The sequence below is a fragment of the Scatophagus argus genome, chromosome 5 (genome assembly GCF_020382885.2).
Source record: "Scatophagus argus isolate fScaArg1 chromosome 5, fScaArg1.pri, whole genome shotgun sequence".
NCBI lineage: Eukaryota > Metazoa > Chordata > Actinopteri > Scatophagidae > Scatophagus > Scatophagus argus.
In genome coordinates this window covers 14,012,129-14,032,997 of record NC_058497.1, presented here as the reverse complement: position 1 = coordinate 14,032,997, position 20,869 = coordinate 14,012,129, and the positions used below count along the sequence as shown (strand labels likewise).

General features: G+C 41.4%; 1 protein-coding gene across 3 annotated transcripts in view; it reads left to right on the top strand.

The window, feature by feature from the left end:
• The window catches only part of limk1a (LIM domain kinase 1a), a 45,110-nt gene extending 24,431 nt beyond the window's left edge, over positions 1-20,679 (top strand). For 2 of the 3 annotated variants that reach the window (XM_046388961.1, XM_046388962.1), the window contains 13 exons: positions 9,297-9,406; positions 10,601-10,816; positions 11,081-11,186; positions 11,670-11,869; positions 12,353-12,539; positions 12,832-12,918; positions 14,265-14,396; positions 14,595-14,654; positions 15,119-15,184; positions 15,691-15,859; positions 15,991-16,046; positions 16,903-17,060; positions 17,254-20,679. In XM_046388961.1, the coding sequence (XP_046244917.1) occupies positions 9,297-9,406; positions 10,601-10,816; positions 11,081-11,186; positions 11,670-11,869; positions 12,353-12,539; positions 12,832-12,918; positions 14,265-14,396; positions 14,595-14,654; positions 15,119-15,184; positions 15,691-15,859; positions 15,991-16,046; positions 16,903-17,060; positions 17,254-17,422 (1,716 nt within the window). In that variant the 3' untranslated portion in view covers positions 17,423-20,679. Of the gene's footprint in view, positions 1-3,408; positions 3,667-9,296; positions 9,407-10,600; positions 10,817-11,080; positions 11,187-11,669; positions 11,870-12,352; positions 12,540-12,831; positions 12,919-14,264; positions 14,397-14,594; positions 14,655-15,118; positions 15,185-15,690; positions 15,860-15,990; positions 16,047-16,902; positions 17,061-17,253 lie in introns of those variants that run through there. The other variant, XM_046388963.1, reaches the window with a different exon arrangement.
• Positions 20,680-20,869: the final 190 nt, after the last annotated feature.

Below are 20,869 nucleotides of genomic sequence, written 5' to 3'. Positions count from 1 at the left end.
CTCCTGCCATCCCTCGTTCTATCAGTCCACCACACCTCCTGCTGCAAGATGATTGTGCAGTAACCCTAGCCATCTCCACATTCAGTTTAGAGTCACTCAGCCTTTCTGCAAACAACTCTAAGAAGTTGGGCTAAGAGTTGGGCTAAGAGCCAGCTGGTGGCGGGGCCAGACATCGATCAGGGCCCGTTAGTCGACCAGAATTTGGGAGACGCGTCGGGTTTCACAGTCTCTCGGCCACATTGTGTTATCTCTGCCACAACGCTCTGTGGATATCAGTTCAGTGTTGACCAGAAAGACATAAATGATTCATTACCGTGAACTCGGGTCAAACTCTTCAATTTAGAGACTCAGTGATGGTGTAGTTGATGAAATTTCTGGCTGTAAGTCCCTCAGCTCCTATTATTGTTCTGACATTACCAATCATGAATTTGCCCTTATACAAATTTACATCATTTTAGTGTTTACACCAAACTTGTTATCTTAGGGGCTTTCTTTTGTTTCTGCACAAAGCACTTGAAGGAAGGGAAACTAAGATGTTTCCCTGAAATCGTAAGTGCCAAAGATTCTTTGGGGTTTTTTATTGGCATCATATGTACTCTTTTGGAAGTCAAATCACGTGTTTTGAAATGTACACCATGTGTTACATAGCAAACCAAAAGAAAAAGTACCAGGTCCATGACTTTGTTGAATTGCTGTTGTTGGGGGTTTTTTTGTAATACATAACAGACCTGAACTGAAATGAATTCATGAGTGAGACTAACTTCTTATATATGTATATATATATGTATTAGTATAATGAACTATGCTCATTTTACTCATGTTTCCATTAACACACATCTTGTACATCACACATTTTATGTAACTTTAGATACTTTCATAATTTAATAATTTATCTGCTTGAAAGATGAAACCAACCTTGAGAGGCAGCACATCTTGCTTCATTATCCACTTGTCATGTGTGTTTGACCTTTTTTAACCTACGTATGAGGTTAATATTGAGAAACTGAGAGTGTTGTGGGTTGGGCACAAATTCAGTGGAAATTCGCAGATGTCTACTTTATCAACTCCCACTGGTATGATGTCGCTCTGTGGCTGCCAGTTGTTTCTGTAAATGCCTGATGATTATTTTGCTTCTAAGTGAAGACAGATTCATGCGTAATAAGTGTTGGGAAATGGTATTTGTTAAGATGTTGTTTCTGTTCAGTTCGTGACATTGTTTTCTAACAACAGGTTCAGCTGCTGGTGATCTCATCAGTGATGTTGAACACAGAGTAGAAACTCGTTTTGTATAAAATTCCTGACGAGGGACTCTTGTCTTTTCACTAAAACGCCTCAGAGAGGTCAGTGGTCACATTAGAGCTGCAATGATAAGTCGATTAATGTCTTAATTCCCTGATTTCAGCTTCTCTAAAGTAAATGAACATGTGACATTTAGAGAGATCACAACCTGACCAGTGATCTTCACTAGTGTGTTTTTGAAACCTGTTTAACGTTTCCTCTTTCCAGAGTGGAAACCCTGACAAAAGCAGCAGCCTCTGTAGGCTGAAACCCCCCACAGTGGCCTCACTGTGGGCTGTGGGGTTTCACTTCTGAGCCAACTGCCAGCAGGTTTGACTTAACTCACTGAATATGAAATCACTGTCTGTACCATAACATAGTTTTAAGTTTTCAAGTGAGCATCTGTTACTTTTGCTAAACAGGCCGAAAGTAATGATTAGAGGATAATGTCCGGCTGTGAAAAGTAGTTTTATATTACCATATTTCCTCAAATAATGGCCAGATCTTTTAGTTACCTCAGCTGCAGAAGGTACCAGGCCTTCATATGAATGCGTTGTATTCGAGGCAAGCCCTTATTTCTTCGTACGGTTTGTCCTTTCATCAGATCATTGGCCAGTTGCAGATGATTGCAAGATATTTATAATGATGTCTACCGAACAGTAGTGACTGCCTAGAGACAGACTCAGAACTACAGAAGAGAAATGTATTTTGAGGCTTGCTATTTTTCACCATCGCCATGATATGGAGAGGAAGTCCATATGTCGGCTCTCTGAGTAAAAGGCACAGCTGGAGCTTCTTTTCATTTTGGTGTTGTGAGATGACTTGCTCTGCTCTTAAATGGTTACTTTATCTATGCTTTTACTGGGGAATTCCAGTAGCTGAATACTGCAGTAATTGTACAGTAACTTCACTCCATGTCCATTGTTATGTAGTTTAGTTTTCTGTGCCAGCTCTCTGTCTCTCTCTGCAGTCTGTCTCCACTGCTTTAACTCCAGCACTGGCTTGTAGCAAGTGGAGAGAGAGAGAGAGACGCTTGACATGCAGGACATGCTGGGGACATGAACAAAGTGAGACACAGAGCCGGAGAGAAGAGGATGGAAGAAAGAGTGATGCAGCAGCAAAGATAAACCCCGGCAGGGAGATCGTATGAGGCAGGGGAGGAGAGAGACGTGCTGGAGAAGGACAGGGTGAATAAGTCAGCTGAATGCTAGTAATAAAAAAAATAAATAAATAAAAAATCACACAAGCATATAATAATTAACACTCAGTGCTAAGTGCATGTGATCTCTACATTTATGGAAAAACATTAACATTTCACTTATTCTATATATACCTAATTGTCTCACATGAAAGTGGACATTTTCAGCATTTTCTTTGTTTTCATCTGGCGAAATCCTGCAGGTTGCCATCTGATTGTTGTAGGACAAGATAACAAACTTTAGCTTCTCTAGATTTGTAAATCTATTGACTGTCTATTTAAATATTAAATGAAGGCGCCCTCATAATCTCGTGGTAGTTTTAGAACAAGTTACAGTGAGAAAGAACTTCATGATTGTTGTATCTGGTGTGTCCAGTTTAACCATGTTGAGTTTTTAACCGTCAAATTGAGTTAAAAGTTTAACTTCACTATGGGCTCTCAGACATTTTTCTCTATTTTCTGACACTTTTATTGACCTAATGATAAATCAGTTAATTTCATAACTGATAGACTAATCAAAACTTAAGTTTGTGTAAAGCATTATATTAATTTTCCATCTGTATGCTTGGAATAATTAATGCTGTTATGCTTTTGTTTCACTTTAAACTAACCAAGTAAGTGAAATTCAACACACAAGTTAAAGAAATTAGATTAGTAAAAACATTATTACATTACAAACATTATTATTACTCACAAGTCAAGCCTGTAAACTGTTAGTTTTGACTACTGGTTTCGACAAGCGCTTGCAGGAATGAGGGCAGCATGAGAGAAGAGGAATTTTCTGAAGACACCAGGGTGGTGGGAGTGTGTTGCTGAAGCAGCCGTTTGGCGCGTGTGCAAGAGGGGGGCGGGGCCAAACAGGAAACAATGAGGTCATAGCAAAAGTGCAAGAGAAGAGGAAGGCAGGGTGGGAGGGGTGGGGGAGCGAGCCGGGAGGAGTGACATTGATTCAGAGATGAGCTCAGCTGCAAGGCGTGGGCTGCTCCCTCTCTCTCCTCCCTCCCCCTGCAGCTCTGTCTCTCTGGCCGGTTTGGCCGCTGCCAGTGTTTTGTTGTGACAGCGGCGGATTCGCCTGCCACATTAGAATGAACTAGAAACAGCAAGGAGACACGCCAGCTCTCGCTGACATGGTGGGAGACCTGTTTTTCTGGAGCTTCTGCTGTCTCAGGCTGTGGAAAAGGGATAAGAAGGTGAGGCTGTTCACTGCTGCTCCTTTGGGTTACTGGGTGTCTGAAATGGGTGATGTACAGTTTTACATGACATACCGGCAAGGAGGCAGGGAGGCAGACAGTTTCAAGATGGTTTGCTGGTTTGCTTGTGCCTAGACTCTTTCAATCGTTATCTCTTTAATTTTGAAACAGAAGCCAAAGCATGGTACTGTACACTTCTGTGTTTTGTGGGTCATTTTAAAGTGGGTCAGCATATTGTGTGGTAATTCCCTATTTTTCTGTGTTGCACTCTAGGATTTTTTGTGGGTTTTTTTTTTTTTTTTTTTTTTTTGCATGTCATGAAAAACTGATGAGCCATGGCACGTGTGCTATTTTTGGAAGGCATTCATGCCCAGATAGAAGTAGCATTTAAAAGTGTCTGCATGTGTGCACACATTCATAGATGGATAACAGTTGTCATGTCTGATAACCGTGTCACTGCGCTGTGTTATTTTTATTTACCTCCTACATCCAGCCTACACTGTAAAACACGTAGTGGAAGACTTGCACAGGAGAAGATGAATACATTAAGAGCATTTCTAAAGCTGAGGCCTGTGTATACTGTGTATACTATGCTGCTTGTGGCTGAAGGGGGGTTTCCATTCAGAGGGCATCAATGTGGGCTACTGTCTTCTCTGTCAGGCTTTCAGTCTAATTGTATTTGTCTAAATGATATCTACTGTAGAAAGTCTAAAATGGAGCCAGGATCATGTCTTCTTTTGACTTTATTTCTACCCCAACAGTCTTGATTCGGCAGTGTGTAGTATCTTGATCATATGTTGTGTTTTTTATCAGTCAGTCAGCGCTTAGAAGTTCCCTTTGACACATTTTTGGGATCTGACCTGGTTTTAGCTCTCTCTACAGGGAGTATCAGGTACCTAATGTACATGTTGCTTGTAGTATTTCTTCAAAACATTCGCATGAGATCATTTTATAAACACAGTTTTTATGCCATTTGTTGATCCTGGGAGCTCAGTCACATATGGACTGTGTTTTTGAATTTGGCCAATGAAGGAGGACTAAAGGAGTAAAGTTCATTACATCAAACATGGGGTTAAGCAGTGCCAGATCTCCCATAATTTAGTGAGGCCATTCAGGAGCGCCTTTAGCAGTGTTGTTATGAGGTCATTGTTATGCATTTAGCCATAACGGAGTGAAGTCAGAGGGTCCGACTGGTGTTGACGTGGGACTTGTAGAAGTGAAGATTTCTGGTGAGGTCCTCCTGTATAGCCTATAAAAACTCAGACTAACACATATATACTTCCTTCAATTCAGCACCAAACTGTACTAGTTTCAAGTTAAACATTTGGTCTATGAATTGTCACAAAGTTGTGATAATATCCTAAAACCCAGAGACAGAGGGCTCAGATCACCTGCAGGCATTTGCATTGTAGAGACTTGAAGCAGCTGATTCTTGGTGTTTTTTGCTTAAAAAACAACTTAAATGGCTCTTCAGTAATCAAAATAACTGATTAACTGAGTGATCGGCTAATTGTTTTACCTCAGCTTAGCATGAGATTTTCTACTGTGTTCCTGTGGACTCCCAGAAGCAGCATATGCCCATCAACAAATTCTGATGAAATGTGTAATTGAGTCCATTAACAAAATAATGTTATTTATTTTATTTTATATTAGTTAAATGTGTTTTAAAATTTATTTTAAAAGATGAATATCTTGATTGAGGTTTTTGATGTTTATCCTCACGGTAGCTGTTTTTCCACATTACTGTCATGGTAATCACATTGAGAGACTTATTGAGAGATTTATTACCACACTTAGTCAACAAAGATGGAATAATGAATGGAAACCGGAAAATGTCATTGGGAAAATCTGAAATGTGTTGAATATGTCATGTGGGCATAAAAGGAACTAAATAATTGAGTTTGAAACATGACAAAGTAGAGATGGTGAGGTGTTCTATTTGCTTTAATTGTTTACTTCTTAAGTTTTCTTTTTGCATCATCTGGTACGCTATGAGTGACTGTGATTGTCTTCTTATTTCTCAACATAAATCTCAGTATGTTTTAACATATTGTGTGAACAGCTAGCAAACCAACTGACTTCAGCTCAGCATGGGTGACTGATGGCCTGAAGAAGTTGTCCAGAATCCCTGACTTATTACCAACATGTTTCTTAGCTGTTTAGTGTCGCTGAGAGCATTAGACCATCGTAAATTCCTCCAAATGGCCACAAAGCTTGTGTTCACATTCCACAGCCAACTTAAGGTCACAAATATTAATCATTAAAAACAAATAAAGCTTAAGGCCCCTGACGAGTGAAGTCATCGGCTGTAGTTTTTTTCTGTGTGTGTTTACCAATGATGGCTCAAGTTGGTCTTTGCCTGCTTGAGCTTGTTTGTATTGAGCAAGGTAATATTTAGTGTACCTGTGTCAGAGGCAGTTAATCAGGAGGAAACTTTTTACTTTACTGCTGTTTACCCTTCATTGTGCACACAGGGGTTGATTTTTCCTTTTTCCGTGAGCAAAATCTAGAGCACACATCATACTCCAGTGCTTATCAGTGTTGATAGGATGTCCTAATTAAGGGGATGGAAGCCTATAATTATGAGTGTATGGAAAATTAAAATTTTAAACTAATGGGTTTTTTTTTTGGAGGCGTTCTCCAAACGTTTTTAATTTTAAATATCGCCTGGTTATAACTGTGAATTAAAGTGGGTTGCGTCGCAAGAAACAGTTTAGTTGCTCATTAAAAACCCCAGTAACTGCCAGGTGTAACTGCTGCATAGCTAACCTAACTAGCTAACGTTAGCTTACTAATATGACTCATTTAGTGGGAAAAGTAAAAGAGGTAAAACTACTATGGTAATTATTGACATGTCCAGTGATGTAAAATCTGAGGATTTTAAATACAATTTCACAAAAATAACCCCATGTAACATATTTCTCTCTCATTCTAAACACACATGTATGAATGAATAAATAAGTAATAATAATAATAAAAGTAATATCTGCATTGTTTGGGCCTGTAAAACTATTTTTTGACAGATATGTCACATTTCAGTTGTTACTAGCTAAGATACACTGCTGGCACATCACACTGATTTCAAGCTAACTGTGTCCAACATCCCCATCACACATGTCAACTGAACATTGTGCTGAAACTCGAGAGACTCCTTACCCTGTCCTCAGGGAAACATGTGTACACACTTTAGTTAGTTGTGAGAGAAAAGGCTGCAGAAGTACATGACCAGCTAGCACGCAGTCACATGAGCATGATGAGCTAATACACCAGTAATGATATTCACTCTCGGAGGCTTGCAGACACATGAACTGAGATAGCGAGTGGAAACAGATTAGATGCGAAGAGGAGCCAGTGGCGTGTTAATATGTGTTATTGAAAGCTGTTGGTCAAACAGTCACACACAGAGATATGACAGAGAGGGACATTTTCTTTTGAAATTTCTCTTTCCCCCTAATTTCTCTTTCGCCCTCCCTGAGCATGTCCTAAATGTGAGGACAGCAGCTGTCGCCTGTCTGATGTGGTTTTAGAGAGGGTTTGTGTGTGTGTGTGTGTGTGTGTGTGTGTGTCTGCATGACAAGCAAATGGCAGCCACAGTGTCAGGTTGTGCAGAGCCACACACCCTTTTCATCTCTGTCCAGCTGTCCTCTGTTCCCATCTTTCCCCATTTGTAGAGCAGCACCTAAATCACACACACACACACACACAGAGGCAATTCACCAACAAATCCACAAACAAATCAAATACTGATTAATTTGTTGGATGAAACTTTAAAATGAATTTGCCGTCCCACAATGACTTAGTTACTTTAAGTCCTTCAGGTCTGTCTCATACTTTTTCTGATGCTTTTCCAATGTGCTTACTGGCAGAGTCAGACAGAAATCATTCATGGTCCCTTTTTATGAGGCTGCTTGGTGGACAGATAAAGAAATTAACTTCAGTAAGGCCTATGGCTCCCTCTTCGCCTTGTCCATTACAAAGCCATTATGTCTCTCTCTGCTATGATGTTGTGTTGTCAGCGTGAGCGTTAAACAGTACAGAAGAAAGTGGAAAGTCAAAGACTGCTCTGCGTCTTTTAGTTATTGCAGGGTCAGTCTTTATTGTTCTCATGCCAAAACAGGAAGATAGAGGATAGAACATCATCAGAGGATAGAATACCTCACATCAAAACGGTGGCATGTTTTCCGATATTTAGCTGGAAGGAGTTGCTCATATTAATTACTTAAAAAGCAGTTAATTAATCAGCTTGTACAGAGTTTTCTTCCCTGCAGCCTGAGGCCCGTCAGCATGTGCTTTATCTGTTTGTGTGCGCTCATGGTTTCACTGCTGCTCTCTTTGGAGGGTGGGGCCAGCAGACATATGGCCATATTCATGCACTGATTCTGTGATATTCACATTTTCTTCCCTTTTGTCTCAGTTTCTGTGTTTTATTTTTGTTTTGTGGACCCTTTATTTTTCTTTTCGAGTCATCCGTAGTTAGGAAGTTAATAAGCTGCACCTCAGAATTGTTGTCGCATTCACAAGCTCGTATTTTGCTCTTTTTGTGGTGTTGGTTGGATGTGTGAAAGCCTCCAAAATTCATATATCTGAGAATTATGTATTGTAACATCTTCTAAATGTGACTTTTCAGTGAAATACAAATAATTGGACCGCTGAATAAAAAAATTAAATTGATAAAAATAAAAAATCATGAGCTTCTCTGTTTTTCCTTTGCATTAAATTGATTGTTCTTTGCACACTTTGTTCATGTAATGCCCCTCCTTACTCCTGAGGTACTGAATTAGCATTGCAGATCATCACAGTTGAGAAGTGCTGTCAGGAGTCCCGGTCCCTCTAAAATTTTGTGCCTCTCAGAGCACAAAATGAAGCCACAAGCACAGCCTCGTGGGAGTGAACGGCTCTGGTGGACTCAACCTTCAGCGCTTAGCGTGGTAGCTCATGTTTAATCATAAAGGTCATTAGGCATTTGAGCGGGTGGGTCATTTGCATCGATGAGCGCAAAAAATTACTTGAAGGAGTTAAAAGGGGTCGATATTGATGTGCGGAGGTCTGGGACGCTTAATCTATTTCTCAGTTGATCAAAGTGGTAACAAGCAAGGACAAACCGATTTAATGAGCAGCAGTACAAGTGGGAAGGTTGCCAAGTTGTTGCCAATCATTTCATTTTATTTTTTGTGCTTTATCGGATGGTTTTAACAGTGTTTGGTTTTCTCCCGTTGGTCTGAAGAACACCCTGAGCGGCAACCTCAAGCGGCAGCATGATCCTCAGATCTGCCAGTGTGATTAATCTGCTCATTGCCTGCTCTGTTTTTGGCCATAACTCAATTCCCTCTCTTGTTTGCAAAACTGCCCTAAGCTCTGGAGGGGGGATCTGGCAGCAGCAAATTCAATCTCCTGGTTCTCAGTATTACCCTCGATGACCAGACCTCGCCCTACTTCTTCGACCAGTTATTAAAGCCTCATGTTGCCTGTTGCTCCAGTCACATGAAAAACGCTTTTGTGAGTTCCTGCCCTGGAGCGTTTTAACGACTGATCAGAGGACAGTCCCTTTGACATCCTGCTACATCAAATTCTTACAGCACATAGAAGGAAGAATTTGCTTTTTAACTTTGTCTTCGGTCTTTCTCTGACAGGTCGCGGGGGAACAGAAATATCACCCAGAATGCTTCACCTGTCTGAACTGCAGGACGTTCATAGGTGATGGAGACACATACGCTCTGGTGGAGAGATCCAAACTCTACTGGTGAGTTGGTCCAAATCAAATCAGCTTATCAGATGTAAGACCTTGTTGTTTTCCTCTTTTAAAACTGGCAAACCAAAGCTTGTGTACATTGTGGTATTGTTTTGTTTGGATATTATTTACAGTTAGTTTTCCTAACCCCGCACTGAGCTAATGCACTTAAATTTGATTTGAAGTGCAACCAAAGCCACAAAAATCCTACAAGAAGCCAAAGCTGCCGTTGATTGACAAAATCTTACATTTGTGTGCCTTATATTGGGTTTCAGGGGATTTGTTATCCACTTTATCACCAGCTAAGGTGACAACTGTCTCAATGCATGGTGGAAATTCACAGCAACCGCATTTTCAACCCAGATGTTTGAGCTTATTGTTTGAAATTTGATGTGAATTGTTGTTTTTTGTTTGTTGTATTTTGTACTCTGAATTTACCATCCAGCCACAGGAAACTATTCAAATAACAATTATTTAAGGTGGGGATGAAGTGTGCTAAGTGTGAAGGCCCTAATACTGAACCTAAACCTGCAGGTGAAAATCATTCATCTCTCACCAGTCTTATTGTTTCAGTTTCAGGTTCTGATTGTTCTTGACTTGTGTTGCTTCTGGGTTGTGTTAATGTGACCGTCATGAGCCTCAGGCTTCAAAAACGTGGTTCAGCCTGAAACAAGCTGCACTACACAGAGCTTCATAAAGACAGAACAGCCTTTGTGCTCCTCTCTCGGTGGAAGTGGATGGTGACAGTGTGATTGTCTCAGATTTACTGAGAGTTTTACCAGATTGGGTTGACTCAAGAGACAGCAGCCAAAAAAAATCAGCAATTGAAATTCTCATCTGATAGAAGTGCAAATGAAAGAGTGTGTGTTTTTTTTTAAAGGACATTCAGATTAAAATGTCCTTTGTACATTCTCACCATTCTTCGTGTCTTTGGCAAACAAATAGCCTGTTTGTAAGCCAAACTTATGAAATGTACTTATCAGAGGTCATGCTGACCCTCAAATGTGAACTACAAGCGCACAGTGTTTTTCCAAACACTGCTAAAGCAACATTTCGTCAACAACATGTGATGCTGTGAGTACTGTTCCAGTGAGAACGTGATGTTCCCCTTATGACTGCATGGACGGCTGACCTCACTTTTTTTTTTATTTATAACTTCCCTCCTCTTTTTCTTATCTCTCTCCTTGTCTTCCTCTCTGGCTCCAGTGGTCACTGTTACTACCAGACCATCGTCACCCCGGTCTCTCTGCCGGACTCGCCGTGCTCTCGGATCCCTCACACCGTCACACTCGTTTCCATCCCAGCCTCTGCCGAGGACAGCAACGGACGCAGAGGACGAGGTTTCTCTGTGGCCATCGATCAGCCGCTCAGTCCGACCAACGGCTACAGTCCTGAACATGGACACACTGTCAGAGTCTCCCAGTGAGTCTACCAGTCCATGCTTTTGTGTGTATGTGCGTGAAGAGAAGAGACCAGAATAGGAGGAGTCCAGTTCGGTGAGAGTAAAAATGGAGGACGGTGTGATCAATGAGATTCATTAAAAATATATAATAGAGTGGAAGAGGAAATTAGCAGACGTCAGTGTTATTCAAATTAGCTGAGACTCTCAGGTTTGCTGTGTTTGCAGAAAGTTATTTGAAGAGTTTTTTTTTTTTTTGCTTATTGTTATTGTTCCTCATTATTCAGGGTGGACGAAGACTGCATCAGTCCAGATGTGAAAAACTCCATTCATGTTGGAGATAGGATCCTTGAGATCAACGGGACGCCCATTCACAATGTCCCTCTGGATGAGGTATTCACCACACTATCCCTGACACATTTTTACTGAAATATCAGACAATGTGTAAATGGAAATCTTGAAGCATTAAATTATCCTGTGATTGGGGGGGGGGGGGGGGGGGGAGTGCCGACAGAAGTGATCCTGAATTGTTTTAAAGACAACCAGTTGGTAGAACCTGGTTAACTAGAAATGACCATATTTAAGTTTTGCTAAACCTTTTGACAGTTTATTTGGATGAGATGGTGGACACCAAAAGCTGTAGAACAACATGTAGCTGGTAGTTTACATAGTAATGGATTTAATGAGATGCAAAGCAGATAAAAAATATTAAAAAAAAAAAAAAAAAGTATTTTTATCTGCTTTGAATGAATAAGGAAATAGACTTATTCATCCCTCGTCGTAACCTTTAGTTGTTCAGTTTCAGCATCCATTAAAGCATTTCGTTTGCTGTAACTGCTAACTCATCACTCATCTGAACACACTCCTCCTCTCCAGATCGACCTGCTGATCCAGGAGACGAGCCGGCTGCTGCAGCTCACCATCGAGCACGACCCCCACAGTCAGGGGCAGGAGGGAGGCTCCTCAGAGGCTGAAGAGCAGGTGTCCACCCCACTGTCAGAGGGCCCCAGCCCCACCCTGCCCATCACCCAGCCCCCCAACCCCGACATCAGCTGCCTGAGATCCCGCATTATCACGTAAGAAAACTGCAGAAGTAGTGACGGTTATTTCAGATTGTGAGGTAGATATTCTTTATTATGGGACTGTACAGAAGCTTGCTGACACAAATGTTCAGCAGCACCCTTTACTGAATGCTACACCTTTACTACTACTTTGTGTGTATGTGCAACACCTAAACTAAACTGGTGCATCCACCAGAGAAATGTTTTCCAGGCTTTTCACATTAAAACCATCTACATTAAGTTGTTAACTGACATTCTATCAGGTTCAGTAGTCAAGTCAGGTTAGCAACATAATAAGAAAGTTATATAGAGTGAGATTTAATTTATGAGATACTTTGTGTCCTCCTTTTAGCAAATACTTCATCCACATGAATATTTGATATTGCAGCAGCAAACAGTAATCAAGTACTTCTATTACTGTCTTCTTCATCTCTTTTCTCCTTTCCTTCTCCTCTTTCTCAACCTGTCTCCTTTCCTGTCTCCTCTCTCACCCTCCAGGCGGAGCTACAGCATCGATAAGTCACCAGGCTCCAGCAATGCGGCATCCCCCATCTCCCAGAGGAAGGACATCAATCGATCAGAGTCGCTCCGCGTGGTGTCTAACCCAACGCACCGCATCTTCCGCCCATCTGATCTCATCCACGGAGAGGTGCTGGGAAAGGGCTGCTTTGGACAGGCCATCAAGGTCAGGCGCATTTAGCATATTTTCATACCAGCCTGTATGCAAAGTACACAAGCTGCATGCAACATTTTAGAAAACAAATGTAGTCATACTTACGTTGTCCAGAAGATGGCAGGATTGAGATGTGTAAGTGTGTGTAAGTGTGGAGAGACAGGAGGTTAAATGGTTGTAGTTATAACAGATCCTGGAGTTCTCTTTCCCATGCTGGCATCCAGAAGGTGGAGTGAAAATCTCACAAACTCAGAACAATGTCTTCCAGCTGGTTACTCAACTTGATCTGTCCATCTTGTGACAGGTGACCCACAAAGAGACAGGGGAGGTGATGGTGATGAAGGAGCTGATTCGCTTTGATGACGAGACACAGAGAACTTTCCTGAAAGAGGTGAGCGGAGACGGACGATTCTAGACGTGACACCATGAGGGAGTGTAAGATTTAGTCATTCAGAGGCAGAAACGACAGAGATCTGAAAAGAAGCTGTCGATCTTAGGTCATATAATAACCACTGTGTTCAGAAGTCATTTCCTTGAATCCAGACTTCATTTTAGACAGATATTAGAGACGATTCAGTGCTAGTACAAGTGTTAACATGAGAGTACCTGTAAGCAGGTTTGGATTGCTGGACCAGCTGGGAAAATCTGTGCTGAGGAGGCAAAAGAAAAATGTTTTTGTGCACAACCAGAATATTATAGTTAAAATTAGCAGCTCCTAAACCCCTAAACTGAATTACTCCTTATGTTTCTATTTGATGTTCAGTATCTTAGACTCAATCATCCAGCTAATAACCTTCTAACTGTGACGTTTGAAGCTTGGGAAAATCGTTCCCGTCTGGTTGAGCGTCCATATGTGTCGATGTTAGATTTATTATTAGGTTACGATAACGCTGAGTCTTTGCTGTGTAATTGGTGTAGATGACGGTGGAGTAGAAAGAGCAGCTATAAAACAAACCGTGACCACAATGTAGCATGATTATTACTCCCACTGGCTGTTTGTTTGTAGGTGGCCACAGTCTCACATTACTGAGGCTCTTGTGATCTTGTTGGGCGCTCTACAACCTCTTGAGTGAAGATTAGAATCACACACACACACCAAACATTTCAGACAGGCATCATGCATGAAAGAAGGGAAATGTTTTATGAGGTGCCCCCTTTGCCCTTTTAGGAAATAAAGTGCTCCAATAAGCTGCCATTATAACTGCTGGTCTTCATACTTAATTCATAATCATTAAACTATAAATAGCTACACCCAGGAGCCAGTTAGGTTAGCTTAGCACAAAGACTGCTTCTGGCAAAGAAATAGCTTGTCCCCCTTTGTAACATAGCATGTGAGTATTGTATTAAGATTAAGCAAAGATATAAAATTCTAAGTTGTGAGTTTTAGCTGAGCTGGATGTCGGATTTTGTGACCAGACAGAGCCAGGCTAACTATTTCCCCGTTTTCAGTCTTTATGTTAAATCTTAGTTGTATTTACTTATATGACAGTAGTATTGATCTTCTCACCCAGTCCTTTGTCAACTTGTCCACACTGTCAGTTTGAGCTTTACAGTTAGTAGAATGGCTATGCTTATTTAGGCCAGACAGTGGTACAAATGTAGTGAAAATAATGAGATGATACTACCTTGAGCATTAACTTTCAATTGTCCATTTGAGTGTTAACCTTCCTAACAAGGGAGTAAGCAGACAAGGTCTTAGAGTAGCATTCACAGGAGTGTAAAAAAATGTCTCATCAGGTGAAGGTCATGCGTTGCCTGGATCATCCCAACGTGCTGAAGTTCATCGGTGTCCTCTACAAGGACAAGAGACTCAACTTCATCGCAGAGTACATAAAGGGTGGCACCTTGAGGGAAATCATCAAGAAAATGGTGAGAGCCAGGACGAGAGAGTTTCAGTATTCAAAATGCATGGAGTCGCCTTATTATTAATTGAGGAAATTGTGTGTTCTTGCTCTGCCTCGGGTAGAGTCTTTGTAGTGCTATGCTATTGCTAAGCTTTACTTGGAAGTACTGAGTAATCAGAAGCAACTGAAGGCAACGACATTTACTTGTGATTTTCGCTCACAGGACAGCAACTATCCCTGGAGCCAGCGGGTCAGTTTTGCCAATGACATAGCAGCTGGGATGGTGAGTTCAGTGACCAAAGAGTGCCTTTAATACACAACAAGAGCATATAGTACACACATAAAACATCTTCAGACATTAATAATCTTAGATGCAACAGTAAAGAGTGCGTTGCTTCCCATTTTCTTCACTGTTGGCTCCCTCTAGTGGCCGTGTTAATGAACCACAGCCCTTCTTTTAATATTGCGCGCAATCTTTTCCATTCCCTATGGGAATTTCAGCTTGAATTCCTTCCGGATTAGACCATTGGGTCTGATTGCTGTCCCATGATATGAGTACAATGACGAATGCTGTGCATGACTGGATTATTTTATTTACAACTGCAACCACTTGAGGTGAAACAAGGGAGGATTGTTTCTCTATGCATGAGTTTTGTTTTACCACTAAAAGTTTCTATTTTTTCCTGTTCATTGTTTATTCTTCCTACCTTTCTTCCTCTCCTATCTGTCCATCTATCTGTCATTCAGACATATCTGCACTCAATGAACATAATCCACCGGGACCTGAACTCGCACAACTGTCTGGTCCGAGAGGTGAGAACTTGTGTTTTCCTGTAAAGTGTGTGTGTGTACATGTGTGTGTGGACATACCTATGCTTATGCTGTATGTTTTCTTTGAGGATTTAACACCGTGCACCTGTCATCTGCTGGAGCACTTCAGATCCAAAAACAAAGGAGAGCTTTGTTTTGTCGAAGCTATAAGAGACTAAGCCTTCTTAAAACAAGCCGAACATCAGTAACTCGACAGAGGAAACTTCCAGCTTATCCTGCTCAAACAGAGACAGCATTGTACACGTATTACATGAAAAACAAAAGCTTTGTAGAGCTCACATACAAAGTTTTACACTAAAAGAAATTAGAAAGTTAGAGTTGAATTTCAAGATTTCTGGAAGAGCTTTAAACCAGCTGAACGCTACTGTTACCTTGACGCTTTTATCTGTTTATCATTACTTCTGGTTGTATCAGGCAGCGTGAAGCGTCACGGCATAACAAAACCATTTTAAACCATTTTATCACATGTTTAATCTTTCTTCATGCAGAACAACACAGTGGTGGTGGCAGACTTTGGGCTGTCTCGCCTCATGGTGGACGACAAGCACGAGGAGAAGCTGTCGCAGGGTAAACTGACCGGCCTGAAAAAGCCTGACCGCAGGAAGAGGTACACGGTGGTGGGAAACCCTTACTGGATGGCTCCTGAGATGATTCACGGTATGATCCACAGGGATATTCGTTTAGCTGTTAGCTTATGATATACAAGTTGTTGAATATATGTGGAATTTCCCTTAGATACACATCACATTTTCTTGAACTCTCCCATCTTTTTTTTTCTCCCTCTCCAGGGAAGAGCTACGATGAGAGAGTAGACATCTTCTCCTTTGGTATCATGCTCTGCGAGGTGAGTGACCTTCTCCTGCCTCTACTAATGAAAACCCAGACAGACGAGAAGGTTTTCAGACAAGTTATCGTCTTATGGGTGGAACTAAATTTGCTTCATGGCTTGTTACTTTAACATTAAATCCTTTAAACCCTTTCAAACTCTCAGAACTCTAAGCACTTTTAATATTCACTGAATTTAGTCAAAGTTTACCACCCGCAAAGTGTTTTTACAATCTTTTCCCCGCACATGTTCAGCTACAGCATTAGGATTTTCATTCATACCTTATGAATTTTCATTCATACCTAACTGCTCTTCACTCCATTTCATTTCTTAGGCCAGCTTCAATGTAGTAAACCTTGTATTTGAAAAGGTTTTCTGCAAAAACAGACACTTCACTGACTCGGCAAAGTATCAGCTCCTCCTAGTATTTGTGGAACCTCCATTTCATTTAATGAGAAAAAGGTTTTGCTTATCCAAGGCCCCAAAGCCCCTAAAAAGAAAAAAGATATTTGTTTTCTGAATGACAACCCAGCCCTAGAGTGCGGTAAGCATTGGGCCTGGCCACACATCATCCACATAATTTGGGTTTAACAGTTCAGTTCAGTCACACAGAATATGGCTTCCCCAGATGGACACCATTAGCCAGAGAATATCGTGGTGATTAGAGAGAGCAGAAAAGCTAAGTTGTGCTCATGTGGCTGCCGACAGGCAGACGAATGGCAGTTGTGGTCTGATGGGCACGATCAGCCTCACTTTGGAGGGTTTACTGGTTTTCAGCAGATCGGCACAGGAGGATTCCCCCTCGCTCTGACAACTCTATCATTAACTCTTCATACTCTTTCTCGCTCTCTCTTTGCTTTGCTTTTCTCTCCAGATTATCGGCAGGGTGAACGCAGATCCAGACTACCTCCCCAGGGCGAAGGACTTTGGACTGAATGTGTCTGGCTTCCTGGAGCATTACTGTCCCCCAAATTGTCCTCCCGCCTTCTTCCCAATGGCTGCTGTGTGCACTGACCTTGATGCAGACAAACGGTCAGAAATCTGCCTGAGATCTGGATTGAAATGTTAACTAAAGGAACTGTGCACCTAACAGAAAAAATATTTTTATTTAGAATTCTGAGCATGAAGACCGTGTGTGTGTGTGTGTGTGTGTGTGTGTGTGTGTGTGTGTGATATGAATATCATTTTTTAAACTAAACTACTTATCTGCTTTCCCACCTTTTAGGCCTCCTTTCTCCAAACTGAAGGAGTGGCTGGAGAACCTAAAGATGCACTTGGACATTGGTCTGCCCCTGGTGTCTGAACTGGACCAGCTGCACAAGGCCTTCTGGGAGAACCATAGCAGCATGCGCCCCGAAAACGGCCTGCACACCCACCCTGAACAGCCGGAGTAGGGACGAGCACGGCTTTAGGAGTGGGAAATTAGAGTTAACCCCACAAGGACGGCGATCGCCAGCCTCGGGTGGTGCAGTGGCTGGAGGAGTCGTGGAAACACTCCTCAGTGTTTGAAGCTGCGAGCGTAGGCTGGCTCAGGCCTAACGAGTAGACTCAGGGGGAAAATGTGGATCTTGAAAGCCACCTGTTTGAGCTGCACACACACACAGACACACACACACACGTTCAAAGTCAAATCAAGAGACATTAACTATGATAGCTTGATTCTGCTGCACCCGAAGCTAAAGTGGAACATGTCATATGCAATCTCAGACCCAACTTTTAAATCACAGCTCAACTCTCGAATCATGTAGATTTAACATTAGTGCTCATTGCTTTCAAGTATACTTACTGTACTTACTGTAGTGTGTATATTCATGTGGTTAGAACAGTCCGAAAAAACAAGGCACAAGTGAAAGCTTCAGCCTCTTCACTTTGGACCTCTACAGAGTACATTGTGCGATATGTGTTTGCAGGTGTTTCTGTGTGAGTTTGGTTTGATTTTACTTTCAGTTTGGATATTAGAATTAGACTTATGGGAAGTGCAAAGGAGGGGGAGGGGGCGTCAGAGGTGGAGCTCAATCTGCTGTCCACATATACAAGTCAAACAAAACCTTTCAAGCTTTAAATAGCTCGCTGAAGAGTGCATGACTGTAAATAATGCTGTCAGATCATATCCTGGTCCATCGTGTCACTCTGGCCTCATTTGGTCATAAACTACTAGACTTACGTGTGTGTGTGTGTGGCGTGCGTGCATGTGCGTGGCGCTGCCCCTCTCCCTCATTTGTGTAGCGCTGACTTTCCATCGGGGTACACATCTTTTGCATAAATATGGTACATTCTGGCATCCCATAATTTTAAGAGCTGGTAGCTTTCATGTTGACGTGGCAACTCATACATTCAAACACATACCAATGAGTGTAGTTGGCGACGTTGTAAATGTTTTAAATATTGTAAATGTACAGACATATTTTATATACGTACGCTACATCGCCATATTTTTATTGGCCAACCAGTTGAAATTAAGGAGAGTTGAAGTTTGACTGCAGGTTACAGGGCACGGCTGAAGACTTGATTGTTTTGGGGTTTTTTTTTTCCTGTCCCTGTATTGTGACCACTGAGACAAGTTTGAGGCTTTTTAATATTCGAGATAAGAGGAATCTCGTCACCACAGATCATCCCCTAACCTCAGTTAAAACCCAGTAAATGTTTCATCCTGTTGTGTCCCTCCGCCCATAAAGTATTTCCCAACACCTGTTTGTTCATCTTGTAAGTTTTCGTGTACCCACAGAGAGGTGTGTGCTGGAGCAAACTGAATTGAGATCTTGTTAAATTTGATGCACTAAATCTGTTGATAGCTATATGTGACTGGAGAATTTTTGAGAGCAATCAGTCTGTTGTTGATTTTTCACTCTCGCCTCATGTACTGTACAGTAGTCCAGGTGTGGGACTAACCTCACCATGTACTGTCTCATCATGTCAGCTGTCTGTCCTCATACACGTCTCTCTCCTCTGGTAGATGAACCACTGTTTGTTTTCATGTGAATTCTAGCTGTAAATATCACTGTAAGTATGACTCTGTGCTTGCTTCCTGCCTTCCTGTCTGCGTGCACTGCATAAATATGGACACTCCTCAGAAATCTCTTCCACTGTCAACTTTCCCTCTTGCACCTTCTAATATGCATTCTCTGTCTTTAGACTAAAAATGTTTTTTTTTCCCTACTGTTTTTTATTCACAAGCTGCATGCTGTACTAGCTAGGTCTGTTCAGCTTCGAAATCTGCTGATTTTTTGTCTCTAAGTCATGTCATTGTAAAAAAAAAAAAAAAAAAGAAAAAAGAAAACAAAGAACGAAAGACAAAAAAGTCAACAGAGGAAAACAGGCATAAAATGAAATGAGAAAAAAAAAAGAAAAAATCCCACAGCATCTGTTTTTTATATCCAGCCAACCGGAATCTTTTTGTACTGATATGAGTACTTTAATTTGCACTATATTACCAAATGGCTGATGGAAGCCATATTTGTTAATTTCCTCTCTTGGGCTAACTTGTGATAAGGAAATAAATTATGTCGGTTCAGGTTGATATATGAATGCAAGACACTGATAGAGCCTTTCAACTGTAAAAAAATGGGATCTGGGAAATTCATCCTCTTGATAGCAAACTGGATCGCATGAGGATTAGTGGCATTTCTGATTATTGGTATTTTTGTGCAGCGTTTAAATACAGGGTGAGCAGGAACCTGTTTGATCCCTCTGTGATCTTATTGTAAGTAAAAATCATAGCTACGGTGACAAATTTAAAACACTGTCATGCCCAGTTTTGCTACAAAGAGGATGTGATGTCTCAGCTCTGCCTGCTGCCTACAGACCGGTCCTTTGTGAATGATGTTCTGTGATGTTTCTGACTGCCTGGTTTCATATGTGATGCCCACAGAGGCTGCAACCACTTCTGGTCTTTCTGATAATAGAGCACTTAAACCGGCCTCTCTCACCTCTCACCTCCTCATGACACTCTTTTGGCTCAGGGCCGCACTTTTCTAGAGTTTACTTAGCAATTCAGTTAATTCAGCAGCCTAATAGGAAAGCAGCATTCAACACTAATAGTGAGACTCAAAGAGCACGTAGCAATCTGTCACTGTATAGGCTATTTACACAAAATATGCTTCTGTAAAACAAGCCCCATCCTGGTTGATGTGCTCGTCAGTGGGCATGTGCTGTACCCGAGTGGCTTTGCCATGTTTCTGTCTCCATTTCTGTCTGAGCCATGTTGAGCACGTCAGGTGTGTCTGTGAGGGCGTCTTGATGATCAATGAGAATGTTGCCGCAGCACTTCTTTGCAAAGGATCGTTACCTCTGAACAATGCTGTGCCTTTGTTGTAAGCTAGCCTTGCCAACGACTCGAAAACGTGAACTGACTCCTTTTTTTATGTATCATAAGTGCAAGCCTGATTCAAGTGGATGGAGTTACTATGTTGTATGAGATTTCATCTCGTTCTGTAAAATATTTATATTTTCCAGGTCTCCATTGTCAGTTTTGATATTTTAATATTATATTTCATTGTTTTTGTCTTATTTAATTTTTTTACACAAGCTGTGAAAAGAATTCTGCACTTTATTCCTGAACGTATACATTTAGACTCTGAGGAGGCGACTGTTTTGTTTTGTTTTTTTTCCCTTTTGTCACAGCTAAAAATAAAACTGTTGCTTCTGAAACAAACTCACTGTGTTGGTTCATTAATGGTGGTGTCTCTCTGTCACTGTTGCTGTCTATTGCGTGTCAGTGACAAATAGACCAGCAGAACACTACACTTCTTCTTTTGTACTAATAAAGTACATATGGTCGTATAGCAGCTCCGATAATAATGGAAAATCTGCTTCACTCATAGCTCGCACTGTAAGAGCGATAA